This window comes from Nerophis ophidion, linkage group LG04 (genome assembly GCF_033978795.1).
Source record: "Nerophis ophidion isolate RoL-2023_Sa linkage group LG04, RoL_Noph_v1.0, whole genome shotgun sequence".
Lineage (NCBI taxonomy): Eukaryota > Metazoa > Chordata > Actinopteri > Syngnathiformes > Syngnathidae > Nerophis > Nerophis ophidion.
The window spans coordinates 74,933,503-74,955,621 of NC_084614.1; the positions used below are offsets into that span (position 1 = coordinate 74,933,503).

The 22,119-nt window shown below is 42.0% G+C and overlaps 1 protein-coding gene across 9 annotated transcripts in view; it reads left to right on the plus strand.

Moving 5' to 3' along the window:
• LOC133551873 (E3 ubiquitin-protein ligase TRIM37-like) overlaps positions 1–22,119 on the plus strand; it is a 72,420-nt gene that overhangs the window by 45,777 nt on the left and 4,524 nt on the right. For all 9 annotated transcript variants that reach the window (XM_061899047.1, XM_061899048.1, XM_061899046.1 and 6 more), the window contains 20 exons: positions 6,148–6,226; positions 6,305–6,406; positions 6,479–6,519; positions 6,593–6,709; positions 6,802–6,889; positions 6,967–7,089; positions 10,361–10,484; positions 10,864–10,931; positions 12,879–13,003; positions 14,611–14,661; positions 16,672–16,753; positions 16,818–16,894; positions 16,969–17,148; positions 17,230–17,344; positions 17,433–17,618; positions 17,704–17,837; positions 17,914–17,996; positions 19,591–19,803; positions 19,882–20,178; positions 20,249–20,389. In XM_061899047.1, coding sequence (XP_061755031.1) covers positions 6,206–6,226; positions 6,305–6,406; positions 6,479–6,519; positions 6,593–6,709; positions 6,802–6,889; positions 6,967–7,089; positions 10,361–10,484; positions 10,864–10,931; positions 12,879–13,003; positions 14,611–14,661; positions 16,672–16,753; positions 16,818–16,894; positions 16,969–17,148; positions 17,230–17,344; positions 17,433–17,618; positions 17,704–17,837; positions 17,914–17,996; positions 19,591–19,803; positions 19,882–20,178; positions 20,249–20,389 — 2,368 coding nt within the window. In that variant the 5' untranslated portion in view covers positions 6,148–6,205. The remainder of the gene's footprint in view (positions 1–6,147; positions 6,227–6,304; positions 6,407–6,478; positions 6,520–6,592; positions 6,710–6,801; positions 6,890–6,966; positions 7,090–10,360; positions 10,485–10,863; positions 10,932–12,878; positions 13,004–14,610; positions 14,662–16,671; positions 16,754–16,817; positions 16,895–16,968; positions 17,149–17,229; positions 17,345–17,432; positions 17,619–17,703; positions 17,838–17,913; positions 17,997–19,590; positions 19,804–19,881; positions 20,179–20,248; positions 20,390–22,119) is intronic.

Below are 22,119 nucleotides of genomic sequence, written 5' to 3' on the forward strand. Positions count from 1 at the left end.
ACGAAGTGGCTGGGGAGAGGGAAGTCTGGGTTTCCCTGCTTAGGCTGTTGCCCCCGCGACCCGACCTCGGATAAGCGGAAGATGATGGATGGATGGATGAAGGACTAGAAAGAAAAAAAAGATTATACAGTGGGAGCGATACAGATGTTATTAGACATATTTTCTAGGATAATTCTGGGCTTCACGGTGGCAGAGGGGTTAGTGCGTCTGCCTCACAATACGAAGGTCCTGCAGTCTTGGGTTCAATCGCAGGCTCGGGATCTTTCTGTGTGGAGTTCTCCCCGTGAATGCGTGGGTTCCCTCCAGGTACTCCAACTTCCTCCCACCTCCAAAGACATGCACCTGGGGATAGGTTGATTGGCAACACTAAATTGGCCCTGGTGTGTGAATGTGAGTGTGAATGTTGTCTGTCTATCTGTGTAGGCCCTGCGATGAGGTGGCGACTTGTCCAGGGTGTATGCCGCCTTCCGCCCGATTTTAGCTGAGATAGGCGCCAAAAGGGAATAAGCGGTAGAAAATGGATGGATAGATGGAATTCTGGAAAATCCCTTTTCTGCTTATTGTGTTACTAGTGTTTTAGTGAGATTATCTTGCCGATTGTATTGTACCATATGTCCTGGCAAGAAATCTGCGTTCAAAGGACTCCGGCTTATTAGTGATTCCCAAAGCCCAAAAAAAGTCTGCGGGCTATAGAGCTTTTTCCGTTCGGGCTCCAGTACTCTGGAATGCCCTCCCGGTAACAGTTCGAGATGCCACCTCAGTAGAAGCATTTAAGTCTCACCTTAAAACTCATTTGTATACTCTAGCCTTTAAATAGACTCCCTTTTTAGACCAGTTGATCTGCCGTTTCTTTTCTTTTTCTTCTATGTCCCACTCTCCCTTGTGGAGGGGGTCCGGTCCGATCCGGTGGCCATGTACTGCTTGCCTGTGTATCGGCTGGGGACATCTCTGCGCTGCTGATCCGCCTCCGCTTGGGATGGTTTTCTGCTGGCTCCGCTATGAACGGGACTCTCGCTGCTGTGTTGGATCCGCTTTGGACTGGACTCTCGCGACTGTGTTGGATCCATTACGGATTGAACTTTCACAGTATCATGTTAGACCCGCTCGACATCCATTGCTTTCCTCCTCTCCAAGGTTCTCATAGTCATCATTGTCACCGACGTCCCACTGGGTCATTATTGTCACCGATGTCCCACTGGGTGTGAGTTTTCTTTGCCCTTATGTGGGCCTACCGAGGATGTCGTAGTGGTTTGTGCAGCCCTTTGAGACACTAGTGATTTAGGGCTATATAAGTAAACATTGATTGATTGATTATATGGTCACCTCAAGGTCGGCCCCGCACCAGTCGACAGGTGGTTGCGATGCCCATCTCTGCCCTTCGCAAGGGACCCTCTTCGAAACCCGATCTTTCAAAATGATCGCTGCATAATACACTGTACTTTGTCTGTGTGGTCCAATCCAACCGTGTTCGCTTGACCACTCTGTTCCATAGTAAAGCTTCACCGTCATCCTTCGGGAATGTAAACAATGAAACACTGGCTGTGTTTGTGTTGCTAAAGGTGGCCGCAATACACCGCTTCCCACCTACAGCTTTCTTCTTTGATGTCTCCATTATTCATTGAACAAATTACAAAAGATTCAGCAACACAGATGTCCATAATTATGCGATGAAAAGAGACGACTTGTAGCTGTGAACGGTGCTGGACCAAAATGTCCTCTACAACAGTGGTCCCCAACCACCGGTTGGTACTGGGCCGCAGAATAATTTTTTATTCATTTTTATTTAAAAAAATATATATATTTTTTTATTAAATCAACATAAAAAACACAATATAGACTTACAATTAGTGCACCAACCACAAAAACCGCCCTTTTTCATGACAAAAACGTCCCTTTTTATGACAAAAAAAAAAAAAGGGACCCCCTCTCTTGGTACGCAGCTGCATTTACTCTGGACTTGATGAAACACAGTGGACCAACACCAGCAGCCGACATGACTCCCCAAACCATTGCTGACTGTGGGAACTTCAATGCAGCTGTGTACCAAGACTTTATCTAGCAATAAAGTATTTTAGATATTTTTTGCTTATTAGGGTCACATGTGAGCTGGCGACTATACCAGCAGACAGGCATCTATGGCAGGGCTATTCAACTAAATTATTTTGGGGCCACATTTCCAGAACGCTAAGGACAGGGGGAATATCTTATCCATCCACCTCATCGCAGGGCCAACACAGACAACATTCACACTCACATTCATTTAGTGTTGCCATTCAACCTATCCCCAGGTGCATGTCATTTGGAGATGGGAGAAAGCCCACGCAGTCACGAGGAGAACATGCAAACGCCATACAGAAAGATCCAGAGCCCAGGATTGATCTCGGGACCTTCGTATTGTGAGGCACGCGCACTATCCCCTGTGCTGCCGGAACAGGGGACTAGACCAGTGTTTTTCAACCAGTGTGCCGTGGGAGATTATGCAGTTTCACCTATTTGGGTTAAAAATATTTTTTGCCTACCATCTATCCATCCATCCATCCATCCATCCATCTTCTTCTGCTTATCCGAGGTTGGGTCGCGGTGGCAGCAGCCCAAGCAGGGAAGCCCAGACTTCCCTCTCCCCATCCATTTTGTTCAGCTCCTTCTAGGGTTATCCTAAAGCATTCCCAGGCCAGCCGGGAGACATAGTCTTCCCAACCTGTCCTGGGTCTTCCCCGTGGCCTCCTTCCAATCGGACGTGCCTGAAACACCTCCCTAGGAGGCATTCGGGTGGCATCCTGACCAGATGCCCGAACCACCTCATCTGGCTCCTCTCGATGTGGAGGAGCAGCGGCTTTACGTTGAGCTCCTCCCGGATGGCAGAGCTTCTCACCCTATCTCTAAGGGAGAGCCCCGCCAGCCGACGGAGGAAACTCATTTCGGCCGCTTGTACCCATGATCTTGTCCTTTCGGTCATGACCCAAAGCTCATGACCTTAGGTGAGGATGGGAATGTAAATCGACCGGTAAATTGAGAGCTTTGCCTTCCGGCTCAGCTCCTTCTTCACCACAAGGGATCGATACAGCATCCGCATTACTGAAGACGCCGCACCAATGCGCCTGTCGATATCACGATCCACTGTTCCCTCACTCGTGAACAAGACTCCGAGGTACTTGAACTCCTCCACTTAGGGTAGGGTCTCCTCCCCAACCCGGAGATGGCACTCCACCCTTTTCCGGGCGAGAACCATGGACTCGGACTTGGAGGTGCTGATTCTCATCCCAGGCGCTTCACACTCTGCTGCGAACCGATCCAGTGAGAGCTGAAGATCTTGGCCAGATAAAGCCGTCAGGACCACATCATCTGCAAATAGCAGAGACTTAATCCTGCAGCCACCAAACCAGATAACCTCAACGCCCTGACTGCGTCCAGAAATTCTGTCCATAAAAGTTATGAACAGAATGGGTGACAAAGGACAGCCTTGGCGGTCGGTGTCCAAGCCTCACTGGAAACAGGTCCAAATTGTAATCCGCAACTGGTGTGCCGTTGTTGAGTGTCGGTGCTGTCTAGAGCTTGGCAGAGTAACCATGTTATTCTTTTCCATATCAGTAGTTGGCAGCTGGTAGATAATTGCTTTGTAGATTTCAGGAACACGTCGTGTGAGATGACGATGGTTTGTCGTGATCCCGATATTTAGGCGACAGCGGAAGACAGTGTGCAGGGAAAAAGGTATCTAATGCTTAAACCAAAAATAAACAAAAGGTGAGTGACGCTAAGAAAAGGCATTAAAGCTTAGGGATGGCTATGCAGAACAAAGCTAAAACTGAACTGGCTGCAAAGTAAACAAAAACAGAATGCTGGACGACAGCAAAGACTTACAGTGTGTGGAGCAGACAGCGTCCACAAAGTACATCTGTACATGACATGACAATCAACAATGTCCACACAAAAATAGATAGCAAAAACTCACAAATTCTTGATTGCTAAAACAAAGCAGGTGCGGGTAATAGCGCTCAAAGGAAGACATGAAACTGCAACAGGAAAATACCAACAAAACAGGAAAAGCCACCAAAATAGGAGCGCAAGACAAGAACTAAAACACTACACACGGAAAAATACTAAAAAACTCAAAATAAGTCACAGTGTGATGTGACAAGTTGTGACAGTAGACTTACTTTGAGACAATAGCTATATAGATGCATGCTTGGTTATGGTTTATCTAACAATTGTGAAAACAACTTTTTATTGTCTACTAATTTTCATTTTTGAATGATTTCTGCTGGTGGTGTGCCTCCGGATTTTTTCATTGTAAAAAATGCGCCCTCAATCAATCAATCAATGTTTACTTATATAGCCCTAAATCACTAGTGTCTCAAAGGGCTGCACAAACCACCACGACATCCTCGGTAGGAAAACTCACACCCAGTGGGACATTGGTGACAATAATGACCCAGTGGGACGTCGGTGACAATGATGACTATGAGAACCTTAGAGAGGAGGAAAGCAATGGATGTCGAGCGGATCTAACATGATACTGTGAAAGTTCAATCCACAATGGATACAACACAGTCGCGAGAGTCCTTGGCTCAGAAAAGTTCGAAAAACACTGGACGAGTTTTCTACCTCCACCATTGGTCTTAATTTGGATATTCTGTAAAACCAGCATCCTCAACAGTACATATTTAATAGTTGTCTTATTTTGTCAGAGTTACAGGAGCATTCTGCTGTTTTTAAAGACTTTCTGCAAACGTGTCAGTCTCTCACAGGTTTCCTGAACTGAACTCACAGGTCACCAGTTGACAAGCCCAAATGATGGAAAAAGACAGGACCTAAAATGGAACCTTGAGGAACACCACTAGTATAGTTTAAGAAGTTCAACAAATGACTACTGTCCACATCTGAAGTAAACAAGCTATGGCAACACTTTAGTCGCATGAATGACATTGCAAAAAAAAAGTCTTAACGCCCGAAAAGGAGAGGACTTAGTAGGGTGCCTTGAGGAACGCCTCAGTTATGTAAATTACAAGTTTGGACCCCAGAGTATTATGTTTGCTAGCGAAGTTAAAATAACACAAGACTCTGCCTTTGTGTTTGCACGTTCCTCTACCAGGGGTCCGCAACCCTCGGCTTTTCTGCCCCCTTGTTGTGGCTCCCTCAGGTTGTTTGTAACGTCTGTGTGAGAAAAGTTGGCATTTTTCCAGAGTTTTATCATCCCCGACTGTCTGTGAGGCTGTGAATGTGCACAGGCTGAGGTTTTGAGGTGCACGTAAAAGACTGAAAAGGTATGCTAAGTTCAGCTTCATGAGTGTGCAACCTCTTGGGTAAGCTGACCACAAATACTTGCAAAAAGGAAAAAGTAAAATTTTACATGAAAAGATTGGTTTTTCCTGTAGAATAAGAAAAGAGATGAAAACTTTTTAACGTTTATAAGCTGTGTTATGTTTGGCGGCTTTGTACTTTTTCTTTGCGGCAAAATGTCTCTTATTGTAAAGGTTGCAGAACCCTGCTTTATAGAGCAGGAGCACTGGTGATTTTAGGAAATTACTGCAAAGATTTTTGTCTCCAAAGTTCTAAAATTAACTTTGGGGCTAAATTTTGCCCTTTTCCACCAGTTGTCTAGTCTTGATTTGGAGGAGGGGTCGGGAACCCTTTTGGCCGAGAGAGCCATACAAGCCACATATTTTAAAAAGTATTTCCGTGAGAGCCATATAATATTTTTTTCAAGACTGAATACAACTAAATCTGTGCATTTTTAAGTAAGACCAACATTTTTAGAGTATAATAAGTCTCTTATTCTATTAATAACAATGTTATTCTGAAGCTAACCAACAATAAACAAAATTCTTCTTACCATTAATGCGACTTCTTGAACAGGTGCGGTAGAACCGGATGGATGGATTAAAATGCATGAGAATGTTTTATATTTTGAATGTTATTTTTGACACTGTGACTACCAGCGGAATTATTCATTACTTACTGTGTTAAGCAATGTCAGCTAAGATTGATCTGAGAGCCAGGTGCAGTCATCAAAAGAGCCACATCTGGCTCTAGAGCCATAGGTTCCCTACCCCTGATCTGGAGGATAACTGTACTATGAGCTGGTATTTCGAATAGGATGTGCACGGTAAATGCTCTTAACTAATCGTCTTTCCTTTTTCTTCCCTCTAGAGTACCTTTGACCATTTCTTCACTTTCGTCGTAGATAACTGGCTCAAAAGTAGCAGAGATGGACGAGCAAAGTGTTGAAGTATGTGTCACTCAGACAACTCCACTGTCCCGTTTTGGCCTTTTTAATACGGCGGTGCTTTCCGTGTTGTGCGTGCAGAGCATCGCCGAGGTGTTCCGCTGCTTCATCTGCATGGAGAAGCTGAGGGACGCCCGCCTCTGCCCGCACTGTTCCAAGCTCTGCTGCTTCAGCTGCATACGAGTAAGCGCCTTCTCTTTCCGCCGCACGACTCGCACGCTTCGTTCATCCCCTTGTCTCTTCTCGTTTTGACAGCGCTGGCTGACGGAGCAGCGAGCGCAGTGTCCCCACTGTCGGTGAGCTGTGAGAAAATGTCACGTCGCTGTTGATGTGCTTTTAAAAAAGCGTGTGATTGGTGTGCACGTGCAGAGCGCCACTGCAGCTGAGGGAACTGGTGAACTGCCGCTGGGCCGAGGAGGTCACTCAGCAGCTGGACACGCTGCAGCTCTGTAACCTCACCAAGCACGAAGACAACGACAAAGACAAGTGAGCCTCGTCTTCTTCGTAACATACATTCACTACTAAACTTCTTCAAAGAACGCCTTACCTCCCGATAAATGCATCTGTTCCATGCGCAGGTGTGAGAATCACCATGAGAAGCTGAGTGTCTTCTGTTGGACCTGTAAGAAATGCATCTGCCACCAGTGCGCCCTATGGGGAGGCATGGTAACCACCTCCTCCATAAGTGCAGTCCATCCACCCTGTCCTCTGTCCTCACGTGTCCTCCTCTGCCCTGCGTGCAGCACGGAGGCCACACCTTTAAGCCTCTGGTGGAGATCTACGAGCAGCATGTCACCAAGGTGAAGGAGGAGGTGGCCAAACTGCGACGCCGCCTCATGGAGCTCATCAGCCTGGTGCAGGAAGTGGTGGGTGCACATGGTCAATGACGTGGATTGATTGGGGACGGGGGACAGGGTACGAGTGTCGGGAGATTGGTTGTTGTTGCAGTTAAAAGGCCAACAGTGTCCTTGAGACACCATGTCAAATTGTTTTGATTTTATTCACGTTTATTAATTTATTCACTTAGTCACTTAAAGGCCTACTGAAAGCCACTACTACCGACCACGCAGTCAGATAGTTTATATATCAATGATGAAATATTAACATTGCAACACATGCCAATACGGCCGGTTTAGTTTACTAAATTGCAATTATAAATTTCCCGCGGAGTTTCTTGATGAAAACGTCGCGGAATGATAACGCGTGCGCGTGACGTCACGGACTGTAGAGGACATATTAGCGCAGCACCATTTGCGGCTAAAAGTCGTCTCTTTTCATCGCGCAATCAAACAGTATTCTGGACATCTGTGTTGCTGAATCTTTTGCAATTTGTTCAATTAATAATGGAGAAGTCAAAGTAGAAAGATGGAATTGGGAAGCTTTAGCCTTTAGCCACACAAACACACGGTGATTCCTTGTTTAAAATTCCCGGAGGTGAGGCTTTACAATGGATCAGAGCGGTCAAGCGAACAGGGTTCCCGACCACTTGTCAACCGGCAGGTTTCGGTGAGAAAATTGTGGTAAAAAGTCGCCTCATACCAGAGATCAGCTGAGCTTGCGCCGTCCATGCAGCTGCCGTCAACTTCCCTGACAGACTGGCCTCAACACACCCGTGGACACACCCCTCCGACTATCGGGTACTAATTAATCTCACTAAAACACTAGCAGCACATTAGAAAGATAAGGGATTTCCCAGAATTATCCTAGTAAATGTGTCTAAAAACATCTGAATCCGTCCCAAAGCAATCGCCTTTTTTTCTTTTTACTTAATTTTTTATTTTATATTTTATTTCTAGTCCTTCGCTATCAATATCATCATCTACAAATCTTTCATCCTCGCTCAAATTAATGGGGAAATTGTCGTTTTCTCGCTGCTGGAGGCTCCCGTTATAAACAATGTGAGGACGTGAGGCGCCCTCACCCTTGTGACGTCATCGTCTGCTACTTCCGGTAAAGGCGAGGCTTTTTTATCAGCACCAAAAGTTGCGAACTTTATCGTCGATGTTCTCTACTAAATTATTTCCGCAAAAATATGGCAATATCGCGAAATGATCAAGTTTGACACATAGAATGGACATAATATCCCCGTTTGAATAAAAAAATCTCATTTCAGTAGGCCTTTAATCCTAGCGCCAAAGAAAAAAAGTCATCAAAAGTACAGTAAAAACACAAACACAGGAAAAGTGTAAAAGCAATTCTTACATTAAATTAATCATTGATATAATTTAAAGTAAGGAAATAATTTTCATCACAATATAAAATAAAACAGGCTTGGGCAAAATATGGCCCTTTAAGATTTTCAATGCGGCCTGCGGGACATTCTACATAATTTTTTAGACCTTTAACATCAAAACTAGCAGCCATTATGATGTGTAGTGCTGTTTTTTTAATTACTGTCAGTGTTGAACTATAGAAAGTATTTCAGTGGTTGAAATCTGCGCTTTTGATTGTTATAGGAGTTATTACGGTAATTACAGCAGCTCAGACATGAACACAGCAGAGTATGCGGGGTTTGTTTTCAGAGCTGCCAGCCCGAAACACATAAATGATAAATGGGTTGTACTTGTATAGCGCTTTTCTATGCAAGGCGCTAACCAGCACCCATCAGGAGCAAGGGTGAAGTGTCTTGCTCATGTGTCAGGAACAGATGCGGAAGCAAATTTTTACAACAAATTTCATCCTAAAAGGGATTATTTATCATATTGTAGGTGTTTATTAACCTTTGCATTCATATTTTGCTGTTTGTTACATTTTGGTTGTGTTTTGCTTGATTATAAAAGATGTCTATCAAGGAGCTGGTCTGAGAACTAAAGGAAGAGTAATGTTCATATGTAGTTAATATTCAGTGTTTATTGTTGGTAGTCAATATTATAAATCCCACTTTTTTATTTTAATGTACATTCTGGGTTTCCCGTTCAGTAAAAAACTGTAAAATTCCATTTCGTTTTTTTGAGGTGGTATGCCATTACTTTTTTAGAATTCTTCCGGACATTATGACTTTTGGTATTAGTGTTCCCGGGAAAAAAATGGACCCAAACACACATACTGTACAGCAGATTTCTACAGCCAAATGTGCACATACACATTGGCCCCCTAGACACATTTTTTCTTTTAACGTGGCCCCCTGAGTCGAAATATTTGCCCAGCTCTGAAATAAAAGATAACAATTGATGATTAAGTAAAAAATAAATACATTGGCTCAGAATAGGCTCCAGCACTCCTTGTGATCCCGAGAGGGACAAGCGGTAGAAAATGGATTTAAATAAATAGAATAATTAAAGAGACTGTTTGCAATATTTACACAGATGATTAGAGGGTGCCAACTATCCAATGTTTTTTACACCATATATCCCCCCCTCTCATGGCTTCTCCTACGTATTTAAGTACATGTGTACTTACGCATTAGCTTCAGGTGATGTTGGCTAATAATAGCAATTTGGATAGCTAGTGTCAGCTGTGATTGAATGTATATTCTATCATAACAACAACATGACTGCAAAATGTTGTTTGCTTCTCTTTGACTGCTTTTGTATTTTGAGACAGGGTGCGTGACTGCCGTAAACGTCAATGATTTCATTCGGGCCAGTAAAAAAAAAGTATTGCATAAAGTTTGTAGTTGTGAATAATATCGACAGTTGTCAAACAAATGTGTTCTGTTAGACCACTAATGGTAACATAAGGTAGCCTGTGGCGTTCTTCCTATATTCCTGTGAGGAAGTTGCAAACAGCAATTTTTGATAAAAAGGTTTATTTGACAATGTTCTTTCTCTTTTTAATAAACAATCATTTTGTTATTAATAGTGATATAGGTATAAGACAACACAAATGTAATATATGACAACTAATTGTACAGTACCAATTTTAATATGTTGGATTTTTTGTTTTTATTATTTACAGAGAACTTGTATCTAAAATACTTTTGTGCCAGGCAATATAGAATTCAAAACTGTATGACTTTTTTATTTTGACTATTGATGTAGTTTTTGTGTTAGTTGGAAACAATTAATTTTTTTTATGCTGCACCACTGACATCCACTAGATGGCGCTAAGTGTCTATTGCTTTTCAACTCTGCTTGCCGTTAAATGACTGACAAGAACTTTTCACACTGTGTGTGTGTGTGTGTGTGCTTGTGCCAGGAGAGGAACGTGGAGGCCGTGAGGGGAGCGAAAGACGAGAGAGTCCGTGAGATCCGTAATGCGGTGGAAATGATGATCGCTCGTCTGGACAACCAGCTTAAGAACAAACTTATCACACTCATGGGTAGGCTTTAAGACATACATGTGACCCAAAACTAGAGCTCCAGCAAACAATTCTTGATCGAGATCTCATTAGGTTGTACATTAACAGCAGCTGAAATCTTTCACACACCATGTTTCCCTGCCTGCCCGTAAGCTGGCATTTAAAGTTCCAGGCAGCCATCTCAAAGAAAGTGTACAGACTCCCTGCTGACAGCAGTGAGGAACTGCGTGTGATATAGACAGTATGAAATATTCATCCAGACTGCATGCACTCAGCCCACATAAACACGAGACGAGCGCCCACTCGCACGCACCCAGCCTGCCTCCATCAGGGCCTGTGACGTAGTAGTGCACCAAAGTGCTGCTGAAAATAGAAGCACTCTCCTCCTCTTCTCCATCAGGCCAGAAGACGTCCTTGACCCAGGAGACGGAGCTGCTGGAGTCTTTGCTGCAGGAGGTGGAGCATCAGGTTGGAGCCGCCTCCTTTTTTAACGTAGAGCTTTGTTGTTTGCATGTCCAAGAACCACCGTGGAAATGTCAAACTGATAAGAACACATTGAAACACCACTGAGGGTTCCAACATTACGTGAAAAATAGTGGAAAAACTTGCATATAGGTTTGGTGACAACATGCAGCGGGTTTTAACTTTCTTTTATCTGTGACATTGCTTTTAAAAGAACGAGCAGTAAGTAACCTCAGTCACTACTCACATTTGTTTTATAGCAGCTAACTACCTTTGTACACTGGTCACATTAGTGTGTCTGTGTGTGTGTATGTAAAGTAGATAAACAGCACTGATTAATTTTTATATTACTTAAAAGAATACTGTTTTTGTTTAATACAATCCTACCCAAACAAAGTCAAATACAAAGCTGTGCGTGTGGGCGCGTGCGTGCGTGCGTATATCATTATGTATATGTGTGTGTATATTTCATATCTATATAGATATATATGTATGTATGTATGTATATATATATATATATATATATATATATATATATGTATGTATCTGCATATGTGTGTGTGTATATATCATGTATATATATGTGTGTATATCTCATATATGTATAGATAAATATATGTATAGATCTATATATATAGCTCTATGTAGATATATATATATACGTATATGTATATATTTAGGTATATATATTTGTGTTTATGTATATGTGTGTGTGGGTGTGTGTAAATAATGGATATGTATGTATGTATATGGTATATATATATATATATATATATATATATACATGTATGTATATATATATTAGGGGTGTGGGAAAAAATCGATTCAAATACGAATCGAATCGTTTGTTGTGCCATTCAGAATCGATTCTAATTTTTTAAAAATCGATTTATTATTATTATTTATTTATTTAAAAAAAAAAAAAAATTTTTTGTTTATTTTTTTTAATCAATCCAACAAACCACTATACAACAATACCAAAACAATGCAATCCAATTCCAAAACCAAACCTGACCCAGCAACACTCAGAACTGCAATAAACAGAGCAATTGAGAGGAGACACAAACACGACACAGAACAAACCAAAAGTATTGAAACAAAAATTAATATCATCAACAACAGTATCAATATTAGTTATAATTTCAGCATAGCAGTGATTAAAAATCCCTCATTGACATCATTAGACATTTATAAAAATAAAAATAAATTGTCACAGTGGCTTACACTTGCATCGCATCTCATAAGCTTGACAACACACTGTGACCAATATTTTCACAAAGATAAAATAAGTCATATTTTTGGTTTGTTTAATAGTTAAAACAAATTTACATTATTGCAATCAGTTGATAAAACATTGTCCTTTACAATTATAAAAGCTTTTTATAAAAATCTACTCTGCTTGCATGTCAGCCGACTGGGGTAGATCCTGCTGAAATCCTATGTATTGAATGAATACAGAATCCTTTTAAATCGGGAAAAAAATTGTTTTTGAATCGAGAACCGAATCGAAAAAAATCGATATAATATCGAATCGTGACCCCAAGAATCGATATTGAATCGAATCGTGGGACACCCAAAGATTCACAGCCCTAATATATATATATGTATGTATACGCTCGACATCCATTGCTTTCCTCCTCTCTAAGGTTCTCATAGTCATTATTGTCACCGACGTCCCACTGGGTGTGAGTTTTCCTTGCCCTTATGTGGGCCTACCGAGGATGTCGTGGTGGTTTGTGCAGCCCTTTGAGACACTAGTGATTTAGGGCTATATAAGTAAACATTGATTGATTGATTGATATGTGTGTGTGTATGTATATGGTTATACATATATATGTATGTTTATGTTTGTAAATATGTAAGTATGTATATACTGTATATATTGTATATATATATATTATACATATGATATACGTCCCATAATTGAGGTCTGTGTGTGTCTGTGTCTCACAGCTTCACTCCTGCAGTAAGAGTGAGCTGATCTCCAAGAGTCCAGAGATCTTGCTCATGTTCCAGCAGGTCCACAGGAAGCCTATGCAGTCCTTCGTCACCACGCCGGTCCCGCCGGACTTCACCAGGTAAAAAGATGAAGGTTCCATTTAAAGGGGAACTGCACTATTTTTTTTTTTTTAATTTGCCTATAGTTCACAATCCTTATGTAGGACAAGAATACCCTCTTTTTTTTTTTGCATTCTAACTTGCAAATCAACATTAGCAGAAGTTTGCTAACAAAGGAAGTAATTTGATTCACTCTATTACACTTATAAATACCTCCATTATTGTTTTGTATACATGCTGTAAGTAAATATGTAATGTAGTAATGGGCACATTAATAATATTAACATGTGATATTTACGTATTTTGCTCATTGTAAGCATACAGCGGCACATTATTTTCAGACGCGACACATTTGCTTTTCTCTTTAACAACAACACTACTAATCATGGGAGACTTCATGAGAAACAACAAAGACTACTTTAAGACAAATGATAATCCAGAACCTTATATTTTTGAGCCTGAATATAAAGAGGATAAGCAACAAGTTTTAGAAGCTTTGTGCTAAACAAATGCAGCTTCAGTGAACACAAAGCATCATGTAGCATTTTATATATATATATATATTATAAACATATGTAAACTCAGGGATTCAGCGGGGCATTAAAAAGCATTTAAAGTCATTAAATGTGATGTCCAAAGGCACTAAATATGTAATACATTTATAGGGCTTGGCCGATAGTCAATACATCAATCAATCAATTGATAAAAGAAAATTAACTTAAGAATGCTGCAGTCATCAATAAATAGCTCTGTCTCTCTGAGTTTCTTTTCTTCGTCTCCGGCTTTAAAACTGGATACAAGAGGTCTTTTATGGTCTAAAAGCGAGAAAAACGCTACCTCTATAGTAATAGTTAGTCTTTTATGGTCTAAAAGCGAGAAAAACGCTACCTCTATGGTAATAGTTTGTGTAAACTTTTCAACTATTCAACATTATTGTTGTCAAAAGCCTACAATTGTGTCTACAGTCAATTGGAAGCTTTTGACTGTAAATAATGTCTTTTTTCACTGGGATGCCGACGGGTGGGATGTTCATATCTTCCCGTTTGGATAAAGAATTAATCATAATCCACCCGAACGTGGGGAAAGGTGACCACAAACGAGTGTTGTTGTTTTTTTTTCTGCCTTTCTTGCCATCTCCTGGTCTAACTTGGTTGTCAACGTTGACCAACTACTCGGTTTATGGCAACAGCCTTCTGCAATACAGGTGCGAGGCACGATTTGTAATCTAGAATTAACTTTGACCAGCTCAGGCGATGCAGCAGCTCTGTTTGTCAATATAGCAGCTTTAAGCTAGTTAGCTCTCTGTTATCACGACGCCACTAGAAATAGTTTGTCTGCGTTAGCGCATATAAAAACAATATTGCTAATACTGGGTTAATATTTAGGTCACAAATTGGAGTATTGTTGGCGCTTTTTGGATGTTTTTTTTTTTTGAAGAGTTTTATGGGCAGAGTAGATTGCATATAAAAAGAAAAACAAGTATTCTTGTCTTACATAGGGATTGTGAACAATAGGGAAAAAAAAAAAAAAAGTGCAGTTCCCATTGAACTGTGATGCGTAACAACCCTAACTTGTATCCAGTTGCATCATTTCTTGCTGCAAGTCTTACTGAATGCTGTACTTTCAGTGAGCTGGTTCCTGCCTACGACTCCAGCACTTTTGTCTTGGTCCACTTCAGGTAAGAGGTTCTGCTTCCTAACACTTACCTGCAAGGACTGTATGAAGCTTTTGTTCTGATACAATGATCCACATGCTGCAACACCATCCTTATTCACTTTATGTTAGTGCTCACATTGGATCCTTTGGGGCGCACCCACCATTGGCCAATTGAACCATTGGCACAGTATGACTCTTTTGGCCAGCAGGTTCCTAAAAGGACTGTAATGTGACTGTTCCTTGTAGATTCTTAATGATAAATAGCATAAATAATGATAAATAAATAAATCGACTGATTATTGGCGCCAACATTAGCATTTTGGCGTATACCAAATTGGCTCTTTTTTATTTTTAAACTACCACAAAACTTTGTCAGCTAATACACTGTATACAAACATGTTACCAGTATTTAGTATTTGAAATAATAATAATAATTAGTTAAGTAGATATAACCACTGTTCAAGCACCAGCCCCGTTACCCTAAATACCAGAAGTTCCTTTTTTTTTTTTTAAATGCATTTAGGAAGAAGAATTACCCTTAATAATATTTTGTCTGATACGGCTTTTATTTGAGTTCTTTAGAAAATCATTCTCCGTTCTGCTCAGATGATTTTACTGTGGCCCTATAATGCAACGCTGGTCTCCTACAGTATGTCTCCTCTGCTTACCTGTCAACTCAAAGTTTTTGCAGGGAAATCGAGTTGTCTTTCTTCCCTGGCGTCTTGCCAATCCCGTTCTGTTTGTTTTCTTTACGGAAGTGATGGAGTCGCTCGATAAGTCTCTGTCCGCAAGAACTCGTAGCGTGAGGTCATTAAAGGAGAGCCGACTGTTTTATTTTTCGTCATTCAATCAAATAATAAAGTGACAGATATATATAGTCATGAAGACGACAGAAAATATATCTGCCAAATGTCCAAATTCTTTTTAAATATTTTGACAAACAGGAGATTTATTATATAAGTTAAGAAGAACAGACAGCAGATCACATATTGTCATACTTTCTGTGATATCCAAGTAGAAATTATGTCAGCCATCTTAAAAATGGTGACAAAAGAGCGCAGAATGTTTTTTATTTAAATGTTTGCAGTATTTCAGGGTTCCTCATGAGAAAATGTTACAATGTATAAAAATCCATAAACTGCTATAAAATTGAGTGTATGGCAAGTCATTATGATTAAAAAAGTCCCATATTTGTAAAAAAAAATTCCCAGGAGATTCCCATTTTGAAATGCAAATGTTGATTCCCGCAACATTATACACATGTTAAAAAAGATGTTTGTGAAATCCCCTGATGTTTTTTTTGGTGCTAAATTAACCACAACTTTAGTGTCGCATAAAACATCAGTGTTGCACAACTTAAAGCCTTGTCCAGCTGTTAACTGACATATACTATTCATGTTCGAATAACTTTTAAGGTAAATGAATATTGGCTCCAAATACCGGTTACCGGCCTCCTTGACTAATAATAATCTGTATCGGCCCTGAAAAAAAACATATCGGTCGATCTCTAATAAAAAAATCAATTAAAAACACTCCAAATGATCCAAAAGTCAAATCCACGACATGCTCACTCCGTCACGATTACATTCATGAGCAGAATTAAATCATTTAGTTCAGGCAGTCGCCCCTCTTGTAAGTAATTTACAGCAGCAACCTTAACCGAAACACACGAGAAGCCTTGAAAGAATCCACTGAGTCACCAAACATGAGAATAGAAGCAAACAATGGTTATTGTGAGCTGGAGTCAGGAAAAAATGCTTAGGTCCATCACAGTACAAATGACTCAAAGCGCTTTATATAGTGAAACCCATTATCTCCATCTTTAAGCCACATTTAAACCAGTGTGGGTGGCACTGGGAGCCGGTGGGTAAAGTGTCTTGCTCAAGGGCTTAACGGCAGTGACTAGAATGGCGGAAGCGGGGATAGAACCTAGAACCCTCAAGTTGCTTGCACGGCTGCTCTACCAACTGAGCAACATCGCCGTTATCTGATGCTGATGTTTCAGGAAACTTGTGTGTGTGTGTGTCTGTAGCACTCTGAGGCAGCGAGCTGACCCGGTCTACAGCCCCCCTCTTCAGATATGTGGCCTCTGTTGGAGACTGAAAGTCTACCCAGTGAGTTCCACTCGTTTGTGTTGTGGATGGGAAACTTCTTGCATCTCTTTAATTCCTCTTTCAGGACGGCAATGGTGTGGTTCGTGGAAACTATTTGTCTGTCTTCTTAGAACTGTCTGCTGGACTCCCTGAAACCTCAAAGTTGGTCTCCACTCAACACCTCCTTCTTCCTCCATCACGTCTTTCCCAGTGACGCCGCCATGGTTGTGTCGTAGGTACGAGTACCGCGTGGAGATGGTCCACCAGGCCTCCAGCGATCCCAGCAAGAACATCATTCGCGAGTTTGCCTCGGACTTTGAGGTGGGCGAGTGCTGGGGCTACAACCGCTTCTTCAGGCTGGACCTGCTGGCCAGCGAGGGCTACCTGAACATGCAGACGGACACTCTGGTGCTCAGGTACGTTCTTATCTTTCCTTGTGCTCATATTAGCAGATTAAACAGGGTGAAAATTGTCCTTGATATCCAAAAACAAATCAGGTACCAGGTGCGATCCCCCACCTTCTTCCAGAAGTGCAGAGATCAGTACTGGTACATCAGCCAGCTGGAGACCGCCCAGAGTGGATACATCCAGCAGATCAATAACCTTAAAGAGGTGAGCGAGGAGACACTTCATGTCCATGCTACTCCATTTTCCTCACATCCGTTAGAGAACGAATGGATGTTTGTGTTGTGCTTCTTAGAGGCTTGCCATCGAACTGTTTCGCCATCGATCCTCACGCAGCTCCTCCCCTCACGACCTGAGGCTGGCATCGGCCTCTGAAAGGGATCCCCGTGCGGCCAAGAGTGACGGTGACATTCAGACCACGCTGAGCAAAGCCAAAAAGGGAAGCGAAGACGACGAGAGAACCCATCACGATGACTCAAACGTAAGGACCCCCTACCTGACCCAGGCGAGCTCGGTCTCTACTGATGCTTGTGGAAGTTACCAGAAAAACCTTTCGGTCTACTCAGGAGATATCCGATGGCGACCTGGAGGTGGAATGCCTCACAGAGGAGGAGGTGAACCCGCTGGACTGCAGCAGCACCTCAGGGAGCTCCACGGCCACCAGCAACACTGAGGAGAACGACATCGATGAAGAAACCATGTTGGTGACGTCTTAATACCAGCATGTGTCTGTGTACCTAATCAAGTGTACGCTCATTCTAATCGTTGATATTCAGGTCAGGCGAGAATGATGTGGACTTTATTGGAAACCTCGACACAGAGGAAGGAGAACTTCCTGATGACCTGGATGGAGCCTCTGGTAGACTTTTACTTCTATTGTCTGTGTGCGCGTGTGTATGTACACAGAGTGAAACCTCAATTTACAAACTTAAGTTTTATAAATCGAAACGTTTGTATAATGAAGCAAATTTCTCCATAAAACAATGTAAATATGAATAATGGGTTCGAGCCTTGACACAAGTCCATATTTTAGTGAAGGTTTGTACACATAGCAGACTAACATAACAGGGGGCGATGGATCTACTTTCTCTTTATTTACAAGCCAAAACAACTACTAGTGGAACCGTCCTGTATACGCTGCTTTGCCAACACGTACACACACAGAAGTCCCTTTGGTGCCCTCACAAACTACCAGAAATCACAAAAATCCTTAACTTTAACAATCATATTGCTACAATAATAAACATTTAAAAAGTAAAATCTGCTTTAAAATAACATCCGCAAATGTGCGGTTGACATAAGGACAAAAAGGAGCAAACAGAGTGGGAGAATGGAGGGGCTGGTGGGGGTATGATGTGTGTGCTCTCGGAAGAGGCACCGCTGAGCGAGAGGTGGTGTCTTTTTCTCTGCTGTGATATAAGTCTTTTTGGCGGCGTTTCGCTCTCATCACAATTAAAAACTTTCTCTGGTACAAAGCCAGGTTTTTCTACCTCTTTAATATGAGTAAGGACAAAATGGCTGCCAACAGGACACCAAATGAATTGATGAAGTGTTCGTACACAGAGACATACTTAACTCAATCTAATAGTAAATTGAAAAGTTTGCAAAAAAGGAGTTATAAATCGTAAATTTATTGATTGTTTTTACGGGTTGATGAGCCTCACTTGCCGCCAATAAATGTATCCTCGTCACATAAGACCAATGAAACTGCCAAACGGGCCACGGTGGACCAATTAAATTGTTCACATTAAATCAAACGCACTTGGGCACTCACCCTTAGCTTGGAAAACACGCAAAGAAATGTGCACGACCCGTTAAAAGTCTAAAAAAGCAAAGAACGGAAATCGACTACAAACGGGCTGCGAAAAGCCGGATATTTCATATTTAAATGTGTACACCTACTGCTAATATGTGTGTGCGCCCAATATATGTACATTTATGTGTGTGTATAAATATATATAGAAATCTATCTATCTATCTATCTATCTGTGTACGCGCAGATTATAACCATTGGACTATCTGGATGTTTGTGTAAACGCAGATTAATTGGAATACTCTATAGTTCAAGACTTGTGGTAATTTGAAAAATATACTGCACATCGTATTGGCAGCTCCAGTTTTATTTGGAGAGTTCTGACGGGCAAGGTTGAAAAGCTTAATTACGGGTCCTAATTTGAAAATGTGTGTTCTATATTGTTTTTGTCATGTATTGAAAGTGTCATGTGCACTCCAAACCAATAAGCAGTGCTACAACAGGTAATTTCTATAAAAAAAAAAGATGGAGCGGAAAAAAGTATTCGATGAAAAACAGATGACAGATCTTGAAAATAATAAAATGTTTTAGAAATATTGAGTTATTTGTTACATATAATACATTTTTAGAAGTTAAGCTAAAGTCCTGCAGTAGTTAGAACAAGTCCCAGTTGTTGAAGGATCTTCTGACTTATCTTCAGGTGCTTCCAGCTCCTCTCTGCGTTCGTCTCATCGCAGCCGCGGCGCCAGTGGAGGGGGCGGAGCTATTGCCAGTGGCGTTAGCGGGTCAAGCAGCCTACTGGACATGGACCCGTCCATCCTGATGCAGCTGCTGGACATGAAGGAGCACAACAATGTGGAGTCTCTGTGGGGGCTTCAGCCTCGCCAGCCTGTTATTCTCCACCACAGTCAAGGTGTGGCCTCTCACGTTCAACTCATACTCAACATCAGCTGACCGAAGGTGTCCTTGTGGTGTTCCGTGTGTCCTCCAGCCGGCATGTCCTCCAGGAAGGAGCGGGAGCGACGCCCTCAGGTAGTGCGCCGATCGGCCCCTGACTCAGAGGTCCTCGTCCGCCTTAAAGCTCAGATGGCTGAGGTCCGCAGCAAGATGTCGGACGTCAATAGCCGGGTGCTGGAGGCTCGCGCATCTGCTGAGCCTCGGCCGGGTCCATCCGGAGTCTTCAGTGCCGAGGAGGTGCCGTCGCACCACGTCGACCCGGAGACCGCTCGCAAACATGCTGAGCTGGCACAACTGGTCAGAGCGGTCCGATCCAGGCCTGGCCGGCCAGGTGAGAAGTCTCAACACTTTTTTAAATGTTGCGCTAACCACACCTTATTTGTATTTACTTCAATCTCCAGTCAGGAAATCCTTGTCGGTGCTTCTGGAAGGCAGCAGTGCTACGGTCGGGAAGCACCCCAGTCCAGAGGAGACGGAGAAGGACGTGAGAGGAGCAGAAACAACTGCCGACGTCAGCATGCATACCAAAGATGCTGCAGACGGTCAGTAGTTATGTTGACAGTGTTATATTGTATCCTACAACCAGCATTGTCACTTTTATTATCATTATCATGCATCTTTTTCATTATTATTAACAATCTTACACATCTTTTTCTATCATTATCGCATTATTATTATGCATTTTTTTCATTCTTATCACCTTTACGTATCTTTTTCATTATTATTATTACTAATTATATTACACATCTTTTTCTATCTATATCACTATTATCAATCAATCAAAGTTAATTTATATAGCCTTTGACCACAGGTGCCTCGAAGCACTGCACATACCACAATGACATCATTCATGATAATGTGAGCGTCCAGGCCATTGGGGGTAAGCAGAGGGTTGTAGGAAGTTTCCATCCAAGTCATAGAGTGGTCCAGACCAGGTCATGACTTAGAACAGCCAGACTGGTATATTTCCAGGGATTATCCGTGGCCATCTCGTAACCGAGAGGGGGGCAAAAAAGAGAGCAGCGACAGGTCAACTGGTCTAAAATTTAGTTAATTCAAAGGCTGGTGTACAGAGATGAGTTTTAAGATGGGACTTAAAGGGGGACTGCACTTTTTTTGGAATTTTTTGTTCACATTCCTTATGAAATACATGATGATGGACTGATATGTTTTTATGCATTGTAAATATTAAATAAACGTAAATAAATGTCTGCTTACAGCAGGGCCAATGGGAGCTCCACTCTTCCGCCCATATAATCTGATAAATAACCATTCATAATGCACCACCAGTACTCAATTTCCATTTTGTGACTTGAATTTTACCCAAGTACTAGGAATATTTTATTATGAACGTCCTTTTTAATGGGCTCCATTTTCTTTGTAAGGAATGGCATAAAGTCATCAGTTGAGTGGGTGGAGCTACTGGGAGAAGACCCTGCTTGGTTTAGCGATGTTACTGTGTTAAACAAATATTTGGGATGGTCTTTATTGAGGTGAATAAGTTTAGAGTAATTAGTTTTAGCTAAGGTCAGAGCATGTTTATAAGTTATTAAACTACTAAAGTACTGATTCATTGTGGTGAAGAAGGAGCTGAGCTGGAAAGCAAAGCTCTCAATTTACCGGTCGATCTACGTTCCCATCCTCACCTATGGTCATGAGCTTTGGGTCATGACCGAAAGGATAAGATCACGGGTACAAGCGGCCGAAATTAGTTTCCTCCGCCGTGTAGCGGGACTCTCCCTTAGAGATAGGGTGAGAAGCTCTGCCATCCGGGAAGAACTCGAAGTAATGCCGCTGCTCCTCCACATCGAGAGGAGCCAGATGAGGTGGTTCGGGCATCTGGTCAGGATGCCACCCGAACGCCTCCTTAGGGAGGTGTTTAGGGCACGTCCAACTGGTAGGAGGCCTCGGGGTAGACCCAGGACACGTTGGGAAGACTATGTCTTCCGGCTGGCCTGGGAACGCCTCGGGATCCCCCAGGAAGAGCTAGACGAAGTGGCTGGTGAGAGGGAAGTCTGGGCTTCTCTGCTTAGGCTGCTGTCCCTTTGACCCGACCTCGGATAAGCGGAAGAAGATGGATGGATGGATGGATGGATAAACTGTGCTTGATGGAAAACCTCAAGTTTAGTCACACGGCATTTGCGTTTCTGCTTTCTACCTTATAGTTTAAGAGTGCTGGTTTCTTCCGTGAACCTGGGAGTATGTCTCTTAGGGGCCTTTTTTTAGTTTTACGGTGCTATACTATCAATGTTGTTATTGAGGCTGTCAATAA